At 35.6% G+C, this 18,211-nt stretch overlaps 1 protein-coding gene across 1 annotated transcript; it reads right to left on the reverse strand.

The window, feature by feature from the left end:
* Nucleotides 1-9,135: 9,135 nt before the first annotated feature.
* On the reverse strand, nt 9,136-14,226 carry LOC131151507 (probable flavin-containing monooxygenase 1). Its single transcript, XM_058102748.1, has 5 exons — nt 13,768-14,226; nt 12,423-12,666; nt 11,021-11,199; nt 10,530-10,879; nt 9,136-9,478 (listed from the first exon to the last, which is right to left on the reverse strand). The coding sequence occupies exons 1-5, from the start codon at nt 14,224-14,226 to the stop codon at nt 9,136-9,138; spliced, it is 1,575 nt and encodes a 524-aa protein (XP_057958731.1).
* Between the last annotated feature and the right edge of the window lie 3,985 nt (nt 14,227-18,211).

Below are 18,211 nucleotides of genomic sequence, written 5' to 3' on the forward strand. Positions count from 1 at the left end.
CTCATCAACGAGTTTCAGGCCCCGAAAATAGCCCATCGGTAAACTCTCGTCGACAAGACACGCGTCCACGTCGACAAGCCCAAGAAGACTCTTCGTTGATGAACGCTCTGCATTCGTCGACGAGGCCCTGCTGCGTTCCCTTTAAAATTTCCTTTTCCCTCTCATTTCTTTATTATTTAATTCTCATAATTGTCCGGGTTACTACAAATGAGGAGGGCATTCTAAGAAAGAAAGACCAATTTGTACCTATTGTGGTATAACAGGTCATATAGCTGATAAATGCTATAAGCTTCATGGTTATCCTCCAGGGTACAAATCTAAAGGAGGAAACAAAGTTATGGCTAACCAAGTGACTAGTGGTTTTAGAAATTTTGATTCTCTTGCTGTTTCTCAAGGCACTAATTCCCAAATAAATGATTGTTTGCCTGGTTCTTTGCCTCAAATTGGTCTTCAATCAGAAATCATGCCTCAAGCACAACAGAAGCCTTCATCAAATAGTTTTGGTGGTTCTTTGCAGTCAAATTTTTAACAACAACAACCTTCCTTGGCACAATGCCCAGTTACTCAGCCTCAATGTGAGCAGTTGCTTGCCTTTTTGAAAATTCATTCAACATCTGGATCCGAATTTGGTACGCAAGCTTCTCATCAGGTTGCATCTGTCTTGGCACCTATTACATCTTCTCAATCCTCTTTCAATTCTTATAGCAGTTCTACTCCCTCTTATTCATCTAACTTTTCAGGTAACTCTTTTTGGTTTCAACCAAATCTATCTCATTCCATATTTTCTGCTTAATCTGTTCATACGCATGACTCTAAATCCAATGATTGAATCATTGATACTAGAGCCACTGACCATATGGTCCATTCTATCTCTCAACTAACTTCTATTACTTCCATTGTACAAACTACACAATACAACTTTCTTTTACTCTCATCCTCACCGATGTTCTATATGTTCCTACCTTCAATTTCAATTTGAATTCAGGTACTAAGCTTACCAAAAAATATTTATTGTTGCCTTATATTTCTTGGTAATTGTTGTTTCATTCAGAATCTTGCTCTATGGAGCACGATTGGACTGGGTAAAGAACACAATGGGCTGTATTTGCTGCAAGATTCTGCTATGCATACTGCTCTTGCTGTCAATACTACTCATGTTGGTCATTCTTCTTTAGAGTTGTGGCATAATAGGCTAAATCATCCTTCTTGTTCCAAGTTTTCTTTGCTTAAAGATGATCTTGATGTAAATATTTCTAATAAACCAGAATGTTGTGATGTTTGTCATTTCTCTAAACAGAAAAGATTACCTTTCACTTGTAGTAGTAATGTTTCAAATAAGCCTTTTGAGCTAATACATTGTGATCTATGGGGTCCTTTTGCTACTTGTACTATTCAAGGTTTTAGATATTTTTTTTATCAATTGTGGACGATTTCACTAGGTGTACTTGGGTTTATCTTGTTAAGCAAAAATCTGATACTCGGTTTCTTCTTCCTCAATTTGCTGCTTTGGTTAAAACTCAATTTAATACCACAATTTAGACCATCAAGAGTGACAATGGCATTGAATTTATTCTTAAAATTTTCTTTCATAATAATGGGATTTTGCATCAGTTGAGCTGTGTTGATATTCCTCAACAAAATGCAATTGTTAAAAGGAAGCATCAACATATACTCAATGTTGCAAGAGCATTGTTATTTCAATCCAAAGTGCCATTGAGCTACTTGGGTGATTGCATATTGATTGTTCTTTATTTACTCAACAGGATTCCTTCAAAATATTTAGGTAATAAGAGTCATTTTGAGCTTCTTTTCAGTAAGCCTCCTTCTTACTTTCATTTAAAATTTTTTTACTGTTTATGTTTTGCTTCTACTCTCTCTCTCATAATAGGCACAAGTTTGTTCCAAGGGCCAGAAAGTGTGTGTTTCTAGGCTACCCTCATGGTATTAAAGGATATAAGCTTTTGGATATTGAAACAAATTCTGTTTTCATATCCAGAGATGTTCAATTTTATGAACATATCTTTCCTTTTGAGAAATCTGTTAACCCTTCTATTTCTTATTTGGATAATTTTGTTTTTCCTCATTGTACTTCTGGATCTTCTGATCTTAATTATGTTCTTGTTTTTCCTTCCATTTCTCCACAATTTGCTGCTTCTCACTCCACTTTGCCCACAAATTCTGAAAATCATAATTTTTCCATTGAACATGATTCTTCTAACCTTGATTCTGAAAATCGTAGTTCTTTAGCAAATATTCCTTCTAACTTTGATTCTACAGATATTCCATCCTCTCCTTCTATTCTTCCTCTTCCTTCTTTAAGAAGGTCTGTTAGATCTCATCATACTCCTACTTACTTATCAGATTATTCTTGTGAGCTTGTAAGTAACAAACCTGTTCCTGGTTTACCATATGATGTTTCTAATGGTCTAAGATACTCTCACCTTGGTTTCTCTTTTCAATATTTTGTCATGGCTGTTAATTCTACACCCTTAAAACCTACTTCCTTTCATCAAGCATTCCAGTTTTATGAGTGGAGAGAAGAAATGGACAAAGAGATTGCTGCTTTTGAACTCAATAACACATGGACTCTTACTACGTTGCCTCCTCGTAAATCTCCCTTGGTTGCAATTGGCTGTACATAATTAAGTATCATCCCGATGGTTCCATTGAGAGGTATAAGGCTTGTTTGGTTGCCAAGGGTTTCACTCAAAAACTTGGCTTCGATTACTCAGACACCTTTTCCCCTATTGCCAAGTCTGCTTCAGTGAGGATAACTGTTGCAAAAGGGTGGTATTTACATCAACTTGATGTTAATAATGCTTTTCTTCATGGGGAGTTAATTGAGGATGTATACATGTGTAATGACTTGCTATTTCTTTAATATTTTTTTTTCTGCCAGTATATCATAAATATTGTCTGTCTAAAATACTAATATGATTTGCTCGCCTAACTGGATCTCCTAAAAAAAGGTAAGTCACTGGGATAAGACGACGCTCAGTAAGTGGAAATATGCTATTACTAGTGTGTGGCGGCTGAGTTACACATTTAGAATACTGAAATAATACTGATACTGTAAAAATGAATAAGTTGATATACCATACAAAATATATGTAATGTAATTTAAAGTATATATGTGTCTCTAAGTTTGCTATCTGAACATACTACTAATTTGCTATTACTAGTGTGTGGTGACTGAGTTACACATTTAGAATATTGAAGTAATACTGATATTGTAAAAATGAATAAGTTGATATACTATACAGAATATATGTAATGTAATTTAAAGTATAACTGTGTCTTTGAGTTTGCTATCTGAACATACTGTTAATATAATGATATAAACTGCTGCTATGTGATATATTTGTACATAGAAACTTCTGCTGTACCCTGAGATCTGTGTATCATGATATAATCCCTCATGATAAGGTTGTGCGGCCCGTAGGCTAGACTTACTCCGGTTGGCCTACCAGGCAAGTCAATTTATATCTGTAACATCCACCAATCTGGCCCACTGCAATTTCTTCAAGCAATCTCCATATCTAACATCGTCTAACTGGTCACCTCAACCCAGCTCGCTAGGGAGACTACAATATCTCTTGACACGGTTAGACGGAATCCACGTACTAGCTGAGTTATGTGGTTGCACTCTATTCTGTACTAACAACGGTACCGTGCTCTGCTATTTATCTCTATATGAAATTTCCATAGGGATTTCTGATATCATGCAATACTGTACACATATGTAAATATATATTTATCTTGCTGCTGTTAACATGATTTCAAAATAACCATAACACTGTAAATATGGAATATCTGTAATTTTTATCGGTAATATCTGAAATTTCTATTTGTAATATCTGTAATTTCTATCTATAATATCTATAATTTCTATCTATAATATTTGTAATATCTATAATTTCTGTCTATAATATATGTATTTCTGTCCGTAATATTAGTAATCTCTGTCTGTAATATCTGTAATTTTTGTCTATAATATCTATAATCTCTTATTTGAGTGTTATGATTTAGAAATCATGTTATTATGAGAAATACTATAAGTCTTATTCATTGCTAATAATCTGTATAACTGAATATATGTAAAGCCATAAAATCAACATATGATACTGTCATAAACTCATGCCACACATTTGAGTAATCAAAATCTCATGCTCAATTTCTATAATTCTGCTGTAAAAATAATATTCATGATATTCTGGGAAAAAAATAATTTGATCTGCATGCTTGTAAATGCACATTCATAATCTTCTGTTTTACATATTAAAAATCTTTAACATAGTATATTTCCCTTACCTAAATTCTGGAAAACCCCTATTGTATTCTGGTCCTATACCCGTAGGGTTCCCTGCTCAACATCCTGAAAACAACAACCCCCAGAACAAAATATCAGTATTTTTTTGCATACAACATTTCTTATAACTGTAGGGAAAGCTAATATTGAATAAATTATCTTACCCTGAAATTGGGATGAATTTCAAACCAACTCCACTAACGATCAGCTTCGGTAGACTTATAGAGAACTTCACCAAGAGCGTCGTGGTAGTCTCAGATTTTCGATCCAGCGAGAAACAGAGTCGGGATCAAAGAGAGAAGGGGAGGGGAGCATATTAGAGAGAGAGAGAGAGAGTGAGTGATTTTGCGTTGAAAATTCATTTAAAATCCGATTTTAGAAGAAAGTTCGTCGACGAACCTGCACCCATCATCGACGAATTTTAGACTTCCAAAAATCCCTTTCAATATCTTGTCGTCGACGAGATCTTCATGTATCCTCGTCGATGAATCCCCTGTGTTCGTCGATGAGGCCCTGATTAATTTCTCGGGTTATTACAACATGTCTCTTCCACCAGACTTTCACAGCAAGGGGGAGCATCTTGTTTGCAAATTGAATAAAAGTCTTTATGGACTTAACCAAGCTTCCCGACAGTGGTTTGAGAAATTTTCTACCACAATTTTGCAAATGGGATTTGTCCAATCAAAGTCTGATTATTCATTGTTCACTCACACGTCTGGTTGTTCTTTCATAGTGCTACTGGTTTATGTAGATGATATTTTGATTACTGGTAACAATCATACTTGTGTAGATAATTTGAAGCATGTTTTTTATGCCAAATTTGGTTTGAAAGATTTGGGATCATTACGATATTTTCTAGGCCTTGAAGTAGCCAAAACTGATAAAAGAATTAGCTTAAATCAGAGAAAATATGCATTGGAAATTCTGAATGATACAGGTTTTATTGGTAGCAAACCTGTCAAATTTCTTATGGAACAAAACTTGCATTTGTCCAAGTATGAAGGCAAACCACTTCTTGATCCAACTCAATATTGAAGGTTAATTGGTAGATTGTTATACTTAACTCTAACCATACCAGATATTACCTTTGTTGTGCATAGGTTAAGCCAATTTGTATCTCAACTTAGGGAACCTCATCATCTTGCAGCCAATAGAGTACTTCAGTATATTAAAGGTTCACCAAGCAAAAGAATTTTCTTTCCAATCAATTCAAAGCTGCATATTAAGTCTTTTTGTGATGCATATTGGGTTGGTTGCCCAGACACACGAAGATCTTTAACTGACTATGCTGTTTACTTAGGTGAATCATTGATATCTTGGAAATCAAAGAAGCAAGGAGTGGTTTCAAGGTCCTCAGCTAAAGCTAAGTATAGGGCTATGGCAATTGTAGCTTGTGAGATTACATGGGTGTTACAATTGCTTAAGGATTTAAAAATTGAACATCCAAAGCCAGCCATGTTATTTTGTGACAATTAAGCAGCTTTATACATAGCTGCAAATCTTGTATTTCATGAGAGGACAAAACATATTGAAGTGGATTTTCACTTAGTGAGAAACAAGATTATGGAAGACATAATAAAAACTCTTTATTGCAACAAATTCTCAGGTAGCTGATATATTCACCAAGGCTTTAGGCTTCTCTTCTTTTTCAAGGCTATTAGAAAGGTTGGGATTGAAGGATATTTTTGCTCCAAGACAAAGTAAGTCAACTTCTTCAATGCAAGTCACAAAGATTACAGATTATGACTTGAGAGGGGGAGTGTTAATCTTAGTAGCAGAAAAGCAACAACGACAGAGTAGTAAGCTGGAGTTTTTGTTGACAGTAACAGAACAAAAGCAACAGCAAGCAGTTAGTTGTTTTGGTTGTTTCAGTTATATTTTAGTTATCAAGTTGTTAGTTTAGTTATTAGATTGTTGAGTTTCTGTTGTAATCTTACTGTATATATATACCTTTGTAAGTTCTCGATTATGCAATAATAATAAAAGAGCAATACACTGCATTGTAGTGCAAGAAAATGTTTTCATAAATTTTTCAATTTGAATAAGGCATGCATCAAAGATTTCTTTCTTGGTTAAAGGGGAAAATGGCTGTAAAGAAAGGAAAACAAATTTTTTTTTTTTTTTTCCAAACAAAGAGAAAATATTTTTCAACCTTTTTAAACATTAAATATGGACGATAATATTTCTCTTCCATTTTTATTTTTTTTCTTTCATTGCATATTTAATGCAAGAAAATATTTACCTTGCATAGAGGACTTCTCCTGTCGGCATAGAGCATAATTTCTTTTGGAGATCATCTTCCAAATTTACAAACTAAAGACACATAGCTTCATCACATGCAAAGTTGTACTTATACATGTTGGGATGATAATACATGTTTCAGAGGCTTGAAAAACTGCGACTTATTATCCGAGTCTCTCTCTCTCTCTCTAAATGGTATTTTTTTTAAAAAAAATATTTCATAGATTATTGGGGAAGTGGATGGTGAGGTAAGGTTTGAACTTTGCTGCAGCACAGATGGGATGGGTCCTTTGTTACTGTGCCATATCTTGCCATTAAAAATCATTTGGAATCGATGTTGGTTTGGAAGATGGATACGCTATTGAAGTCAACGTTTCTTAATGATATTGTGTATAAGTTTTGGGCATTGTGGTAGTGGGGCAAAGCTTGTTTTTAGATGTGTTTGTGTCATCTTGAATGTACTAGTTTGTATAAAGATCTGGTTTAGGGTATTCTATTCTATGTTGAACAGGGGAAGAAACAAGCCAAGATAATATGGGTTCTTTTTTGAAGGAACATTTCTTCCATTTCAGATCAAGAGCTCTCATGTGTTTCCGCACCCCTTTGGGAGCATGGGCATTGGAGAACTTAAAGACGGGAAATGGAATGGTAACCATAAAGTGTGTTAAAGGAATGAGAAGAAATTCCTATAATACCAACTAGGGTAAAGTGGGCCAATGCCCAATGGTTGATCCATGATCTGCTTGTGAAACTGGGTTTGGGTTTATGGAAGGAGTAGGAACATATTCATACTCGGGTTTAACTTGAATTCAACCCATAATGTAACAGCTTAGATGGGTTTGGGTTGGGTATCCTTACCCATTTAGCCCACAGCCCACTCCCCACTCGGCACTTGCCCAGTCCCAACAGGCCAGCCCAAGTTCCATTACAGTGACCACTGACTGCTTGCTACTGGATCTCCTTCGCCAGCTGCTCCATTGCTCCTTCTCCAAAGGCTAACCAGTGGCCGAAGGTCAGGATTTGTTCCGGAAAGGGGCTTGAAGAGTCGTGTTCATGGCTTCAATGGTCAACGTCATTGAGAAGATTTGGAAGGCCATCAATACCCCCCTCTAATGGAACAGCTCCGAATCCAAGAACGAGAAATCCCGACTCTGGATGAAGACCATTTCATTAACCTTATCCTAACCCTAAAAAATACCACTCCAAAGGTTCTGACGAACCCTCTCAGAAATCCCCATCCCACACTCTGTCCACACTGCACCTACCTTCGAGCTCTGCCTCATCATTGACGATTGACCCAAGTCCAATCTCATCGCCGATGCTGCAAAAACGATAAAATCTCAAGCTATCCCAACTTCGAAGGTCCTAAAGTTATCCAAGCTCGAAAACAATTATTGTGAATTTGAGAAATTGAAAGCTCTGTAACTTATACGGCATGTTTTTGGTGGATGTGTGGATTGTTCATCTTCTTCCAAAGAGGCTGTTAGGGAAGAAGTTCTTTAAGAAGAAGATTTTGGTGCCAGTGGGTTTAACCCACAAGAACTGAAAGGAGCGAATTGAGAGGGCGTGTGGGTCAACGTTGTTGCATTTGCCGACGGGCACATGTAGCGTGGTGACAGTTGGGACACAGAGAGAGGAAATTGTGGAGAGTGTGGTTGCGGCAATTAATGGGGCCGCTATCATTTCTCATGAAGTTCTCGGGGTCTTTGGCCTTGCTACTGTATCAGGCATTACTGAATGCATGGTTTAAGATTGAGGGAATCGAGAGCGGTGAGATGGGGGGCTAAGGAGGAGGCAGATGGAAAGGAGGCAATTAAGCGAAAAGCACGAGAGTGAGGTTAGAAATTGGGTAAGAAGAAGAGTCTGAAGAAGGAGAGGATGTGATATCTTGGGAAAACATGAAAAGAGAACTTGGGAAGTTGTAGAATAGCAACCGAAAAGATTTTAGAGGAGTTGAGATCCCAAGAACATGAGTTAGGACTGCCTCTTCTAATTGGCACTTTGTAAATCAAATTCAGAAGCTCCAGCATATGATCATCCTTTGCCATGCATTTTTATTTTAACTGCATTATGCAGGTATACATTTTTTTTGTCTTACAAACTATGCACATGGTAAAGACATATTGGTCTGGGTGTACCAATTAGCATGCTAGGTGGTACACCTAGTGTAGCGAATAATTTCTCCATTATGAGACCTAGAGGGGCTGAGCTACATAGCTGAGATAGCCCATTCTCCGTCCAAACCCCTTAATGTTAAAACCTGAAAACCTAGACCTCCACTCTTGTACTCTAACCAATGAGAAGTCTAAGGCATCTTTGTCATATTCTCACTCTTAACTCAATTTTACATTAGGGATTGTCTTTTAAGTAAACAACTAGCATTTATCAACACCAATACCCAGGGAGTATGTGAGCGCACACAGAGAGAGACCTTACTTATACTAATTGTTCTTGATTCTTCACTTGGTTTATTTTAACACTTTCCCTTGCCCATTTTCTGAAATTACATGTCCTCAATTTAATTTTCTGTCAAATGTGGGAAGCTTGATCCAGCATATGAATTTTTTTGACAATATTTAATGAGTTCATATGTCCTGCTGGTAGTCTTGGCTGGTGTATGGGCTGAAAGCTTCTGATAGCCAGTTCTTCTTCCTCCAAGATTTCCATCCCATTTCCTCACAAATATCATCACTGTGGTTGATACTGAAAGTAGAGATACAGTATCTCTTGTAGAACCTGGTTGTTCTCTTCATAATTTCCATTTCTTTGGTAACTTGTTCATGCATCTTCTCCACACTTGGAAGCTTAAACTGATTGTTAGCTAGTCGAGCTAGCCATATACTCCTTAACTCAGCAGAGTGCAGGTTAGAGACACTCTCAAGATACCCGACAAATGCCATGTTGGGAATTTGTGGATGAATTGTACCCCTGCAATCAAGATGATGATATAAATTGTTAGTTTATTTTAATATTATTATTATTTTAATTATCTTGAAAAAGAGTGTGTACCTTGGAATGGATTATGTATCTACATTTAATTAGTATTCATGTATTTCATAAATTCATAAGATTAATTATGTTAGTGTACCTTAAATCTAGCAGTATTCCTATTTAATATATATGCATCTTATTTATAAAGTGAATGGAGAATGAAAGGTTATTTTGTACTTATAAAAAGATCCTTAAGCATTGACACCATATATCAATCTCTTTTCAACATGTCATCATTCTTTTTAAGTCTAGAGAGTTTAACATATAAAAAAGGTGTTTTTTTTTTTGTTTGTGAAGTTTTGGACTCTTCCATTGGTGAGAATTGGAAAGAGTCATATGATTCAAATCAGCTTGTTGTATCCTGGGAAGACAAGTCTTAAGGAGTTTTGTTGTACCAATTTCTGGGCTAAGCCATAAATTGCAAAGGACTTGAATCTCCTTAAAAAAAGCGAGATAGTCGTGCCTCGACCTATTTGTGAATCGTGTGTGTGTGTCTATATATATATATATATATATATATATATATATATATATATATAAATATTTTATTTGTGTTTAAGTTTAATATTTTTATTCTTATTTTTATTTTTTTTAATATTAAATTTCCTAACATAAATCACATAATTTATGGTTTCTACTGCAACATATTTGCGCATAAGGGGTGATGTAAAATTTATGGATGGTCCTCAATCACCGTACCAAGTGGTGGTCTCAAACCACTCTTATTTCGTCACATGGATGTGGTGTAGTTGTCTGGCATGATTATTTGGAAGGCCAGGAATTGCCCAACTTATACGGATTTATTGAGACTTATGGTGGATCGATCCCTCTTTATGTCAGTTGGCCAAGAAATAAATGACCATTCATGCCATTGACATGCTTGTCGAGGAGCACCCAAAAATTTCTCTTGATGGGAAACAACACATTTCGGGCATTCACAGTTGGGTTTAGAAAGCTTTTGGGCCAGTGATAATTGAATTGAAGTTACCTGTACAAGGGCATAATCCCAGAAGAGTCTTCTGTTAGACTGCAGAAGGGCTCAGGCAATAAAGCTTTGAGCTTCTTCATGCCATCGAAACCAGTGGCAAAAATCACAACGTCAGCATCCAGTTTGGTGCCATCTTCAAATTCAATACCCCCTCTCCAAAACCACCACTTCGATATCCTCTTGAACAGGATCCTACCCTTGTCTGCCTCTGAGAAGAAGTTCCCTGGCAAGACGGGCATCTGGCAGGAGGCATAATCCTCCTCAAATGGATGATCTGGTTTCAGCCCATACTTCCCCAGAGGCAGTTTCCATGCCAAGTACGACTCTATAAACTTGGACACTGCTCTTCGCTGGACATGTACATGTATATGCATGCATCAGAAATTAATTATTATTGATATTATGATTTAAGACAGAAGATAATAACATGAAATTTGTGTGTGCGTATATATATATATATATATATATATATATATATATATATCTTTTACCATCGGGGATAAAAGAAGGCACAGGAGGGTCCTGAGCAGGGTTTGGTTTGGCCTTGAGTGGAGAAATTGGGAAGAGCGAGTTGAATAGAACAAGAAAAATGGCAACCCCCAAATCCAGTATGATGGAACCGTCCAATGGAGTGTCCTAAACACAATGGTGCAGGGCTGCCCTTCCGGTCCTTCAAATTAGCAAACCAAACAAGTCAAGACTTACAATGAATACAAGCCACATACCAAACTTACTAGAACCAAGCAACCGTATATAATGAAGGGACTCTGTTGTCATGAAGATGTTGTTTGGGTTATCCCACATCGATTGTGGAAGAGGCTGATCAGTTTTTAAGTGTAAGGGACAGTCTCATCCCATGAGTTAGTTTTTAGGGTTGAAAATGTCTAAGACCACCCAACACCGGTATCTAAGTCCATGATTCAACATTCTTCCCAAGTTGCCGGGTACATTGTATAGCCCAAGGCCAGCCTTATGTGCCTCTATGAATTAAAGAAAGTTTTTTATTAAACATTATTAAGTTTAATGCTGTATTGATTTGGTGATTTTCCCAATTTAAATCTTTAGGTCAAATAATGACTTTCCTTGATGTAACATTGTTAAGTTTAAATTTTTATGTAACCATATATTTGTTTTTTTTTTTATATTTTTCCTTGATTGTTTTCTGTTGTTATTGCGTTTGATTTGGGATTTGTCTGCAATACACGAGAAAAGGAAAGAACCCCATTTCTTTTATTTTGTCTCTTTTCTTATTTATTAAAACAATAAAACAATAATTTTTTTGGCTTTTTTTTTTTTTCTTTTTTTATTAATTGGAGGATTATACTACTAGGCCTAGACTATACATTGGAGGTAGCACAACTCCATTTTATATCCCTTCTCATTATTCTGCCAATTAGGGTTGACGAAAGACGTGTGATAAAAGAAACCTTTATCGTATATGCAATTAGATATCTTATTGTAATTAATTAATCAAATCAAATATCGTACATACATGCATATACCATGTTTATATTTTTTTTGGATGTTCATACGCCAAGTATACTAGCAAGCATAGAATCAAGTGTGGACCTCGCACTACCCTCAGGGTGTGGTTCAGGTGGTAGTGCGGACTGCGGGAGTGCCTCTCACGAGATCAAGTGTTCAAATCCTCCCGAATTCGTTTTCGTTTCTAGATTCTTGAAATTTGCATCTCTTTGGAGTTATGGGGTCGACTTTAAGGGGCGTGAGATTAGTCACGTTGACCGTAAAACGGACACGTGGAAACCCGGTACATAATCTAAAAAAAAAAGTGTGGACCTCGCATTAGGAAGATCCCACATTTGGCTCTGTGTTTGCCCGAGACATTCTCTAAATAAAAATCCCAAAAAGACTAATAATGCTATACACGCATACCTTGGTTTGCCGCGGCAGTTTCCACAGCTAAATCAATGGCGGATTTCTTATAGCCAATGATAGCAACCTTCTTCCCATGGAGAAGGTCATGAGCAGCCTCCTTGCCAAGCTTGGAATATTCCATAGAATGCAACACCTTACCACTAAATACCTGTGGACCTTTATTAACTGGGTAATCTACAGGCATCTTTGGCATGTCTCCATATTTTCCAATGCACATCACCACTAACTCAACAGCATACCACTGTCCCAATATTGGAAAACATGTCACTATAATAAAAACATGTCACATACATATATATGTGATGCTGGTGAATTATTAGGAGTGTGTCAATGGACAAATATCTTTCACTTCCTTCGGATTTGATGTCGTACCAGTGTCTAATATGGCGCAATGGTGGCCGAAGTCCCCGGGTTATAAAAAAAAAAAAAATTAGCAACAAGCCTTTTTAGAACTAGGTCCTCTATATATATATATTGATGACCCAGGAATTCCAGCCATCATTGCGCCACTTTGGATATTATGGTATGACACCAAACTCGGGGGGATGAAAGTCGTCCGCCCATTGACGCTTTCCTGATAATTCACTAGTGTAATGCCTCAAAGGGGAATCGACCTCGTGACCTTAGGGTGACCAATGTCACAAGTCTTTACCACTTGAAACAATATATATTAATTCAAGTAAAAATAGAATAAACCATTGTTTGCGTTCGATGCATCAATGTTTCTTCGAGAGAAATTATTAACTTAAGATGTTTAACTATGGCATATTTTTAATAATGAATCAACCAAAAACTTCAGGTGGGTGCATAGTTATCGGACAGTTTGAATCAATCCAATAATCATGAGTTAAAAATTACTATTCTAAAAGGACATGCACTTCAATGGTTGGGCTTTGAGACTTCATTATATATATATATATATATATATATATATATATATATGATTTGAGGTTCTAATAATCTTGGGATAAGATGGGAAAGGATATGGGATTGGGAGAAGAACTATCTCCTTGGTTTAATTACCTAAAATTCTATTGTTTAATTTGTCATCTAAAATATGACATGGGTAGGTAACATGACCTAGTATTCCTCAATCAAAATTTTATTTTAGTGAACACTTGGGAAGAGGAATCATTGTGGTCGGTAGTAGTTAATCAATTTGCAACCGACCTCCTTTGGAACCAAAAAGAAGAAGAAGAAAAAGAATATATATATATATATATATATATATATATATATATCTATCTGTGTGTATGTATGTATGTATGTTTGTATGTTCTTTTTGAAGCATGTGTATGTGATGTGAGTACAAACATTTGTAAATTGTTGAGGGAGGACGTACCTGAAGGGTTTCTGATTGATTAACTTGCACGCCCAGCTCCCAGGCTGCATGACCCTTCAGAAGGCTCCCATATTCACCGGGTCGGGTATGGTCATCCGGGTGCCCACTCACATGCCGGAGCTCCACCACCCTGGAGTTGAACTGCACGAACTTCAACACATCAAAGTGGGTGGCATATGAGCGAAGGTAGTCCAGCACCTCTACGTGAGAAGGAAAGGTGGAGTTATCCCTTTGGGGCCATGGATAGTCCGAGAACTCGTAGTCACAGCGAGGGGTCTGGAGCCTGGTGGACCTGAACGAGCAGTGCTTCCAAACACCCCCTATGGAGTCAGTGGCCTCCAACACCACTGGCTTGAAACTGGCTAGCTGTTTGGCTGCTGCAACGCCACTTATCCCTGCCCCTATTATCCCTATTTTGGAGAATTTGAGTTGGTTTTGCTTATTGCTGCAAGCTGCCATGCTAAGTGAGAGCTGAGCTCGATCAACTAATTGTCCAACCTTAGTTGGGGTTATGGAAGGAGCTAGGCTGCATGATCACCTATTTATAGAGAGAGAGAGAGAGAGAGAGAGAGAGATATTTTCCATTTGTATAGAAGCTTAGTCAGATCAATTCAAGTGGTAAGGACGACTGTGACTTTGGTGACTCCATAGTTAGGTTCGATTCCCTATTGACGCATTACGCCGGTGAATTACCAGGGGTGCATCAATGGATGGGTGACTTTCACCCCTTGGGTTTGGTGTCGCACGATAGTGTCCAAAGTGGCATGATGATGGCTGGAGTTCCCGGGTTATCAATAATAATAATAATAATTGCACATATTTTCAAGTATATTTTATGGAAAGAGATAAAAGGAAATTTGAGATAGGGGATGGACCCCTCTATTATGTAGTTGAGGCTGATTGATGAGCAGAAAAAGGGTTTATGTAGATGCAATATTAGTGATATGATCATATATTTCGAATTGTTCAATTGTACCTTATATTCAAAGGGACTGATTTATTTGAAGTATGTAAGAAGAAGATTTCATATACTTTTGGTATTTTGAGATTTGTACATGGAGTCTACATATTCATAACAGAGAGTTGAAGTCTTAAAAGAGCTTTTGTTGATGGTATAGTGCCGATTTTCTAAGCATTCTATGAACATAATACATTGTTAAGTCACATAAAATTATTTACACTTTTTTATTCTATTTTGCTTTAATCTACTCTATCTTAAAAGGATTTCTAGTTGAGCAAGGTGAAGACTTGGTTTCATAGATAGGGGAATTTCATATTGTGGCAAATGCTATTGGTGATATGTCACGGTATTCCTCTGCCATAAGTGAGGGGTTTTCTAATAAAGTTAGGAGGTGCCGCCCTCTTTTACCAAAAAAAAAAAGGGTCTACAAAGTGCTAATAAGAAGGAAACTAGGGAAGATGGATAAGGATAAATAGGTAGAATTGGAGTAGATTACCTTTAGTGTCTAGAATAAGAAAGAAAGCTATGAGCCTCTACAAAAAATTAGTGTTAGAGATCAATGATAAGATTCAAAGTTTGATATACTAAGAGATGCTTAATATCTTTAATGATTTGTGCTTGTACAGATCTTGCACATATAGTTAGTGTATATAGTGAGCAATAATTTTATGAAAAATTCAAATAAGGAGCATTGTTGAGCTTTGAAATGGGTTCTCAAGTACTCGGAAGACACTTCAGATTTCGAGATTGAGTTTGGTACATGAAAAAAAAAAAAAGTTTCGGTTAATAAATATGTTGAAAGAAAATATACAACTTAGGTCTATGAAGTCCATTATAGGTTTTTTTTTTTTAACTATAAATTAAAGTCAAATCTATTTGTTGAAACTTTGTGCTACAGCCAATTGTTACATTATCTCTAATTAAGTAAAACATGTGACAATGAGAAGGGGTACATAAAAGCTATCTAGTGGAAGGGATTAGTGATTGAAAATGCAAACTAAAAACAAAAACTAAAAATAAGAAATAGAAACTAAAAACCACAAACCAATAATATGTTTGGTTAATATTTGTAGACCTTAAATAAAATTTTAAAAATATGATTAAAATAATAGAAGTATAAAATAATATAAATTAAAAATATCATGATAGAGAATAAAAATTATTGTAATCATTTTACTTAATTACTATATTTTAGAATCCTTTTACAAGAACAATCTTATTCTAAATGACAATTGGAAAATAGTAAAAATATTTTTTAAAATAAATTTTATTGTTTTTAATTTTTCTTTGAAATTTTATATGTATATATATATATCTAGCGTTAACTATTCTTTTTAAATTTAAATAATTTAAATAATTCAAATCATAAAATTAAGTTCTTGATTAAAAAAAAAAAAAGCTTATCAAAATTGACAATAAAAATAGAAAACTTGTAACATACACAACTGTATTTTCATAATATGTTTCTTCATTATACAGAAATAAAAAAAAAAAAACATAAAATAGAAACGATACCAAACATATATATTTTTAGCTATCCAATGACAGTTATCATTTATGTGTGCATAATCTTGATATGAGAATGGGATCATTTAGAATTTGAACCCTGAATCTTTTTAGTTAAGGAGACTCTAATACGTCCTTAAGAACTACTAAATTTAATTTAAACCTACTAGCTAGCTAATGATCCAAGAATAATCTTTCTCATCTAATATCTTTCATCATCTCTGATTGCAACACCTCTAATTTTCACATAAGAAAACAATGCACAGATGTGCAAGCTATGGATGGGGAAGTATCATCCAGGAAGCAAGGAGGAAGCTTGACACAAAGAAGTTTACACAAGCAACCTTGAAAATGCATGTACTTAATTTTTGTGGATAAGTCCCTTAGAAAAATTGGCTTAGAAAACAAAGATTGATAACCGAAAAGATTCAAAACATTCCAAGCACGTGTCCTCCCGAAATGATGTTTGCCCCCAAAAACTCGAAAACTATATAATTTTCTAAAACCCATAATTTCACTTAAAAGTCTCCAATACAGTTGTAGTTCCATTTGTTTTGTCTTTCACTTTTATTAGCCAGTGAGCAATGGCATGGACACATAATTAGGGCTTGCTATAGCTTTTATTTCTCTATTTATTTTAAGAGCTAGGTCTTACTATATCTTTAAAACTAAAACTTTGTTTTTGTGCATGCATATTCTTAACATAGCTTTTAGATGATCTGCTACACGAAAGGTAAGTTTCTATGCTTATTAGTCGATAGTTTCTCTGCAAATTACTCGAAGCAAATTTGTTCTAACTTTTTAAGCTGGCTAGCTATATATAGGTGGTTAGAAGAAACAAGCATAAATATATGTATATATGTTATTAATTAGGTTAGTGGGGTTTTTTTTTTTTTTTAATTTTTTTAAGTGCAAGAAATGGTGAGGGATTATGGAATATATATGGGGGGAAAGGGACAGGCATATGGCTGTTGAGGACATCAATTTATTTTCCAGATTAAATTGAATGACAAGAGACTTTCTAGCTAGCCGCCCTTAATTGTCAATGTCTTTAGATAGAAATAAAAATGAGCTAGCCGAATGCATGGGAACCCCATATATATACATGCCAATTCTACTTGACAGCCGCCCTTCATTGTCAATGTCTTTAGATAGAAATAGAAAAAGGTAGCTGCATGCATGGGAAACCATATACATACCAATTCTACTTGACTAAGTGAGGAAAAAGTAGTGCAAAGGAAGAGAGAAAAAATGACAAGAAACTAAGACTGCTATTACTTTTCATGAGTTGAATAAACCCATTAATGCACCAAGCTTCTAATGGTCAATGGTGGATGTCACATTTTTTAAATTTCTTGGAAAATTAATGTATAAGTTTATTTTGATTATCAATTATATATGGCAAATTTCTTAACATTTTTCAAATATCTCTATTATTTATATGTACTATATATATTAAAAAACTATGAATTTTGCAAATCATTTTGTGGATAAAAATATCCTCGTTGATTTCTATAATATATGCTTATATGCACAAGTATAAATAATGTAAGTCAAGTTGTGGAGAAAAATATAGAGGCACGGCATAGTGGAAAGACATTAGCACGTAAAAAGGAGTATCGGGGATTCAATTCCAAGTAGATACACTCACGGAACTAGCGATACTTGTGGATGGTGAGAGTTCGCTTTGTGAGTTAGTGGGAATCGTGGATGGTAATGGAGATGTGTCCAGGGAGTTGGATTGGCCAAACGTCTAATTGATGTAGAAAAGTTGTGTCTGCATTCGGACTTGACCCTGATCAACGAGACCTGGTGTAACAACTCCAAAAATTCTGCTATATTTTTTTAAAAAAATAATAATAAACTCTGATACCATAAAACATAAACAAAGTCAACCCGAACCCAAAGTGTTCACCTTATAGGTCATATCTCGTTTTGATTATGACAAATACTTTGGTATTTAATGTTTGATGAGTT

The sequence above is a fragment of the Malania oleifera genome, chromosome 3 (assembly GCF_029873635.1).
Source record: "Malania oleifera isolate guangnan ecotype guangnan chromosome 3, ASM2987363v1, whole genome shotgun sequence".
Lineage (NCBI taxonomy): Eukaryota > Viridiplantae > Streptophyta > Magnoliopsida > Santalales > Ximeniaceae > Malania > Malania oleifera.

Excerpts from the sequence above, each read along its gene's own strand:
- LOC131151507 (XM_058102748.1), bottom strand. The coding sequence starts at position 14,226 with ATGGCAGCTTGCAGCAATAAGCAAAACCAACTCAAATTCTCCAAAATA. Across the intron at positions 11,200-12,422 it reads AACTGCCGCGGCAAACCAAG|GACCGGAAGGGCAGCCCTGC; the intron begins GTATGCGTGTAT and ends GCTAATTTGAAG. Across the intron at positions 9,479-10,529 it reads GGGATTATGCCCTTGTACAG|GGGTACAATTCATCCACAAA; the intron begins GTAACTTCAATT and ends TCTTGATTGCAG.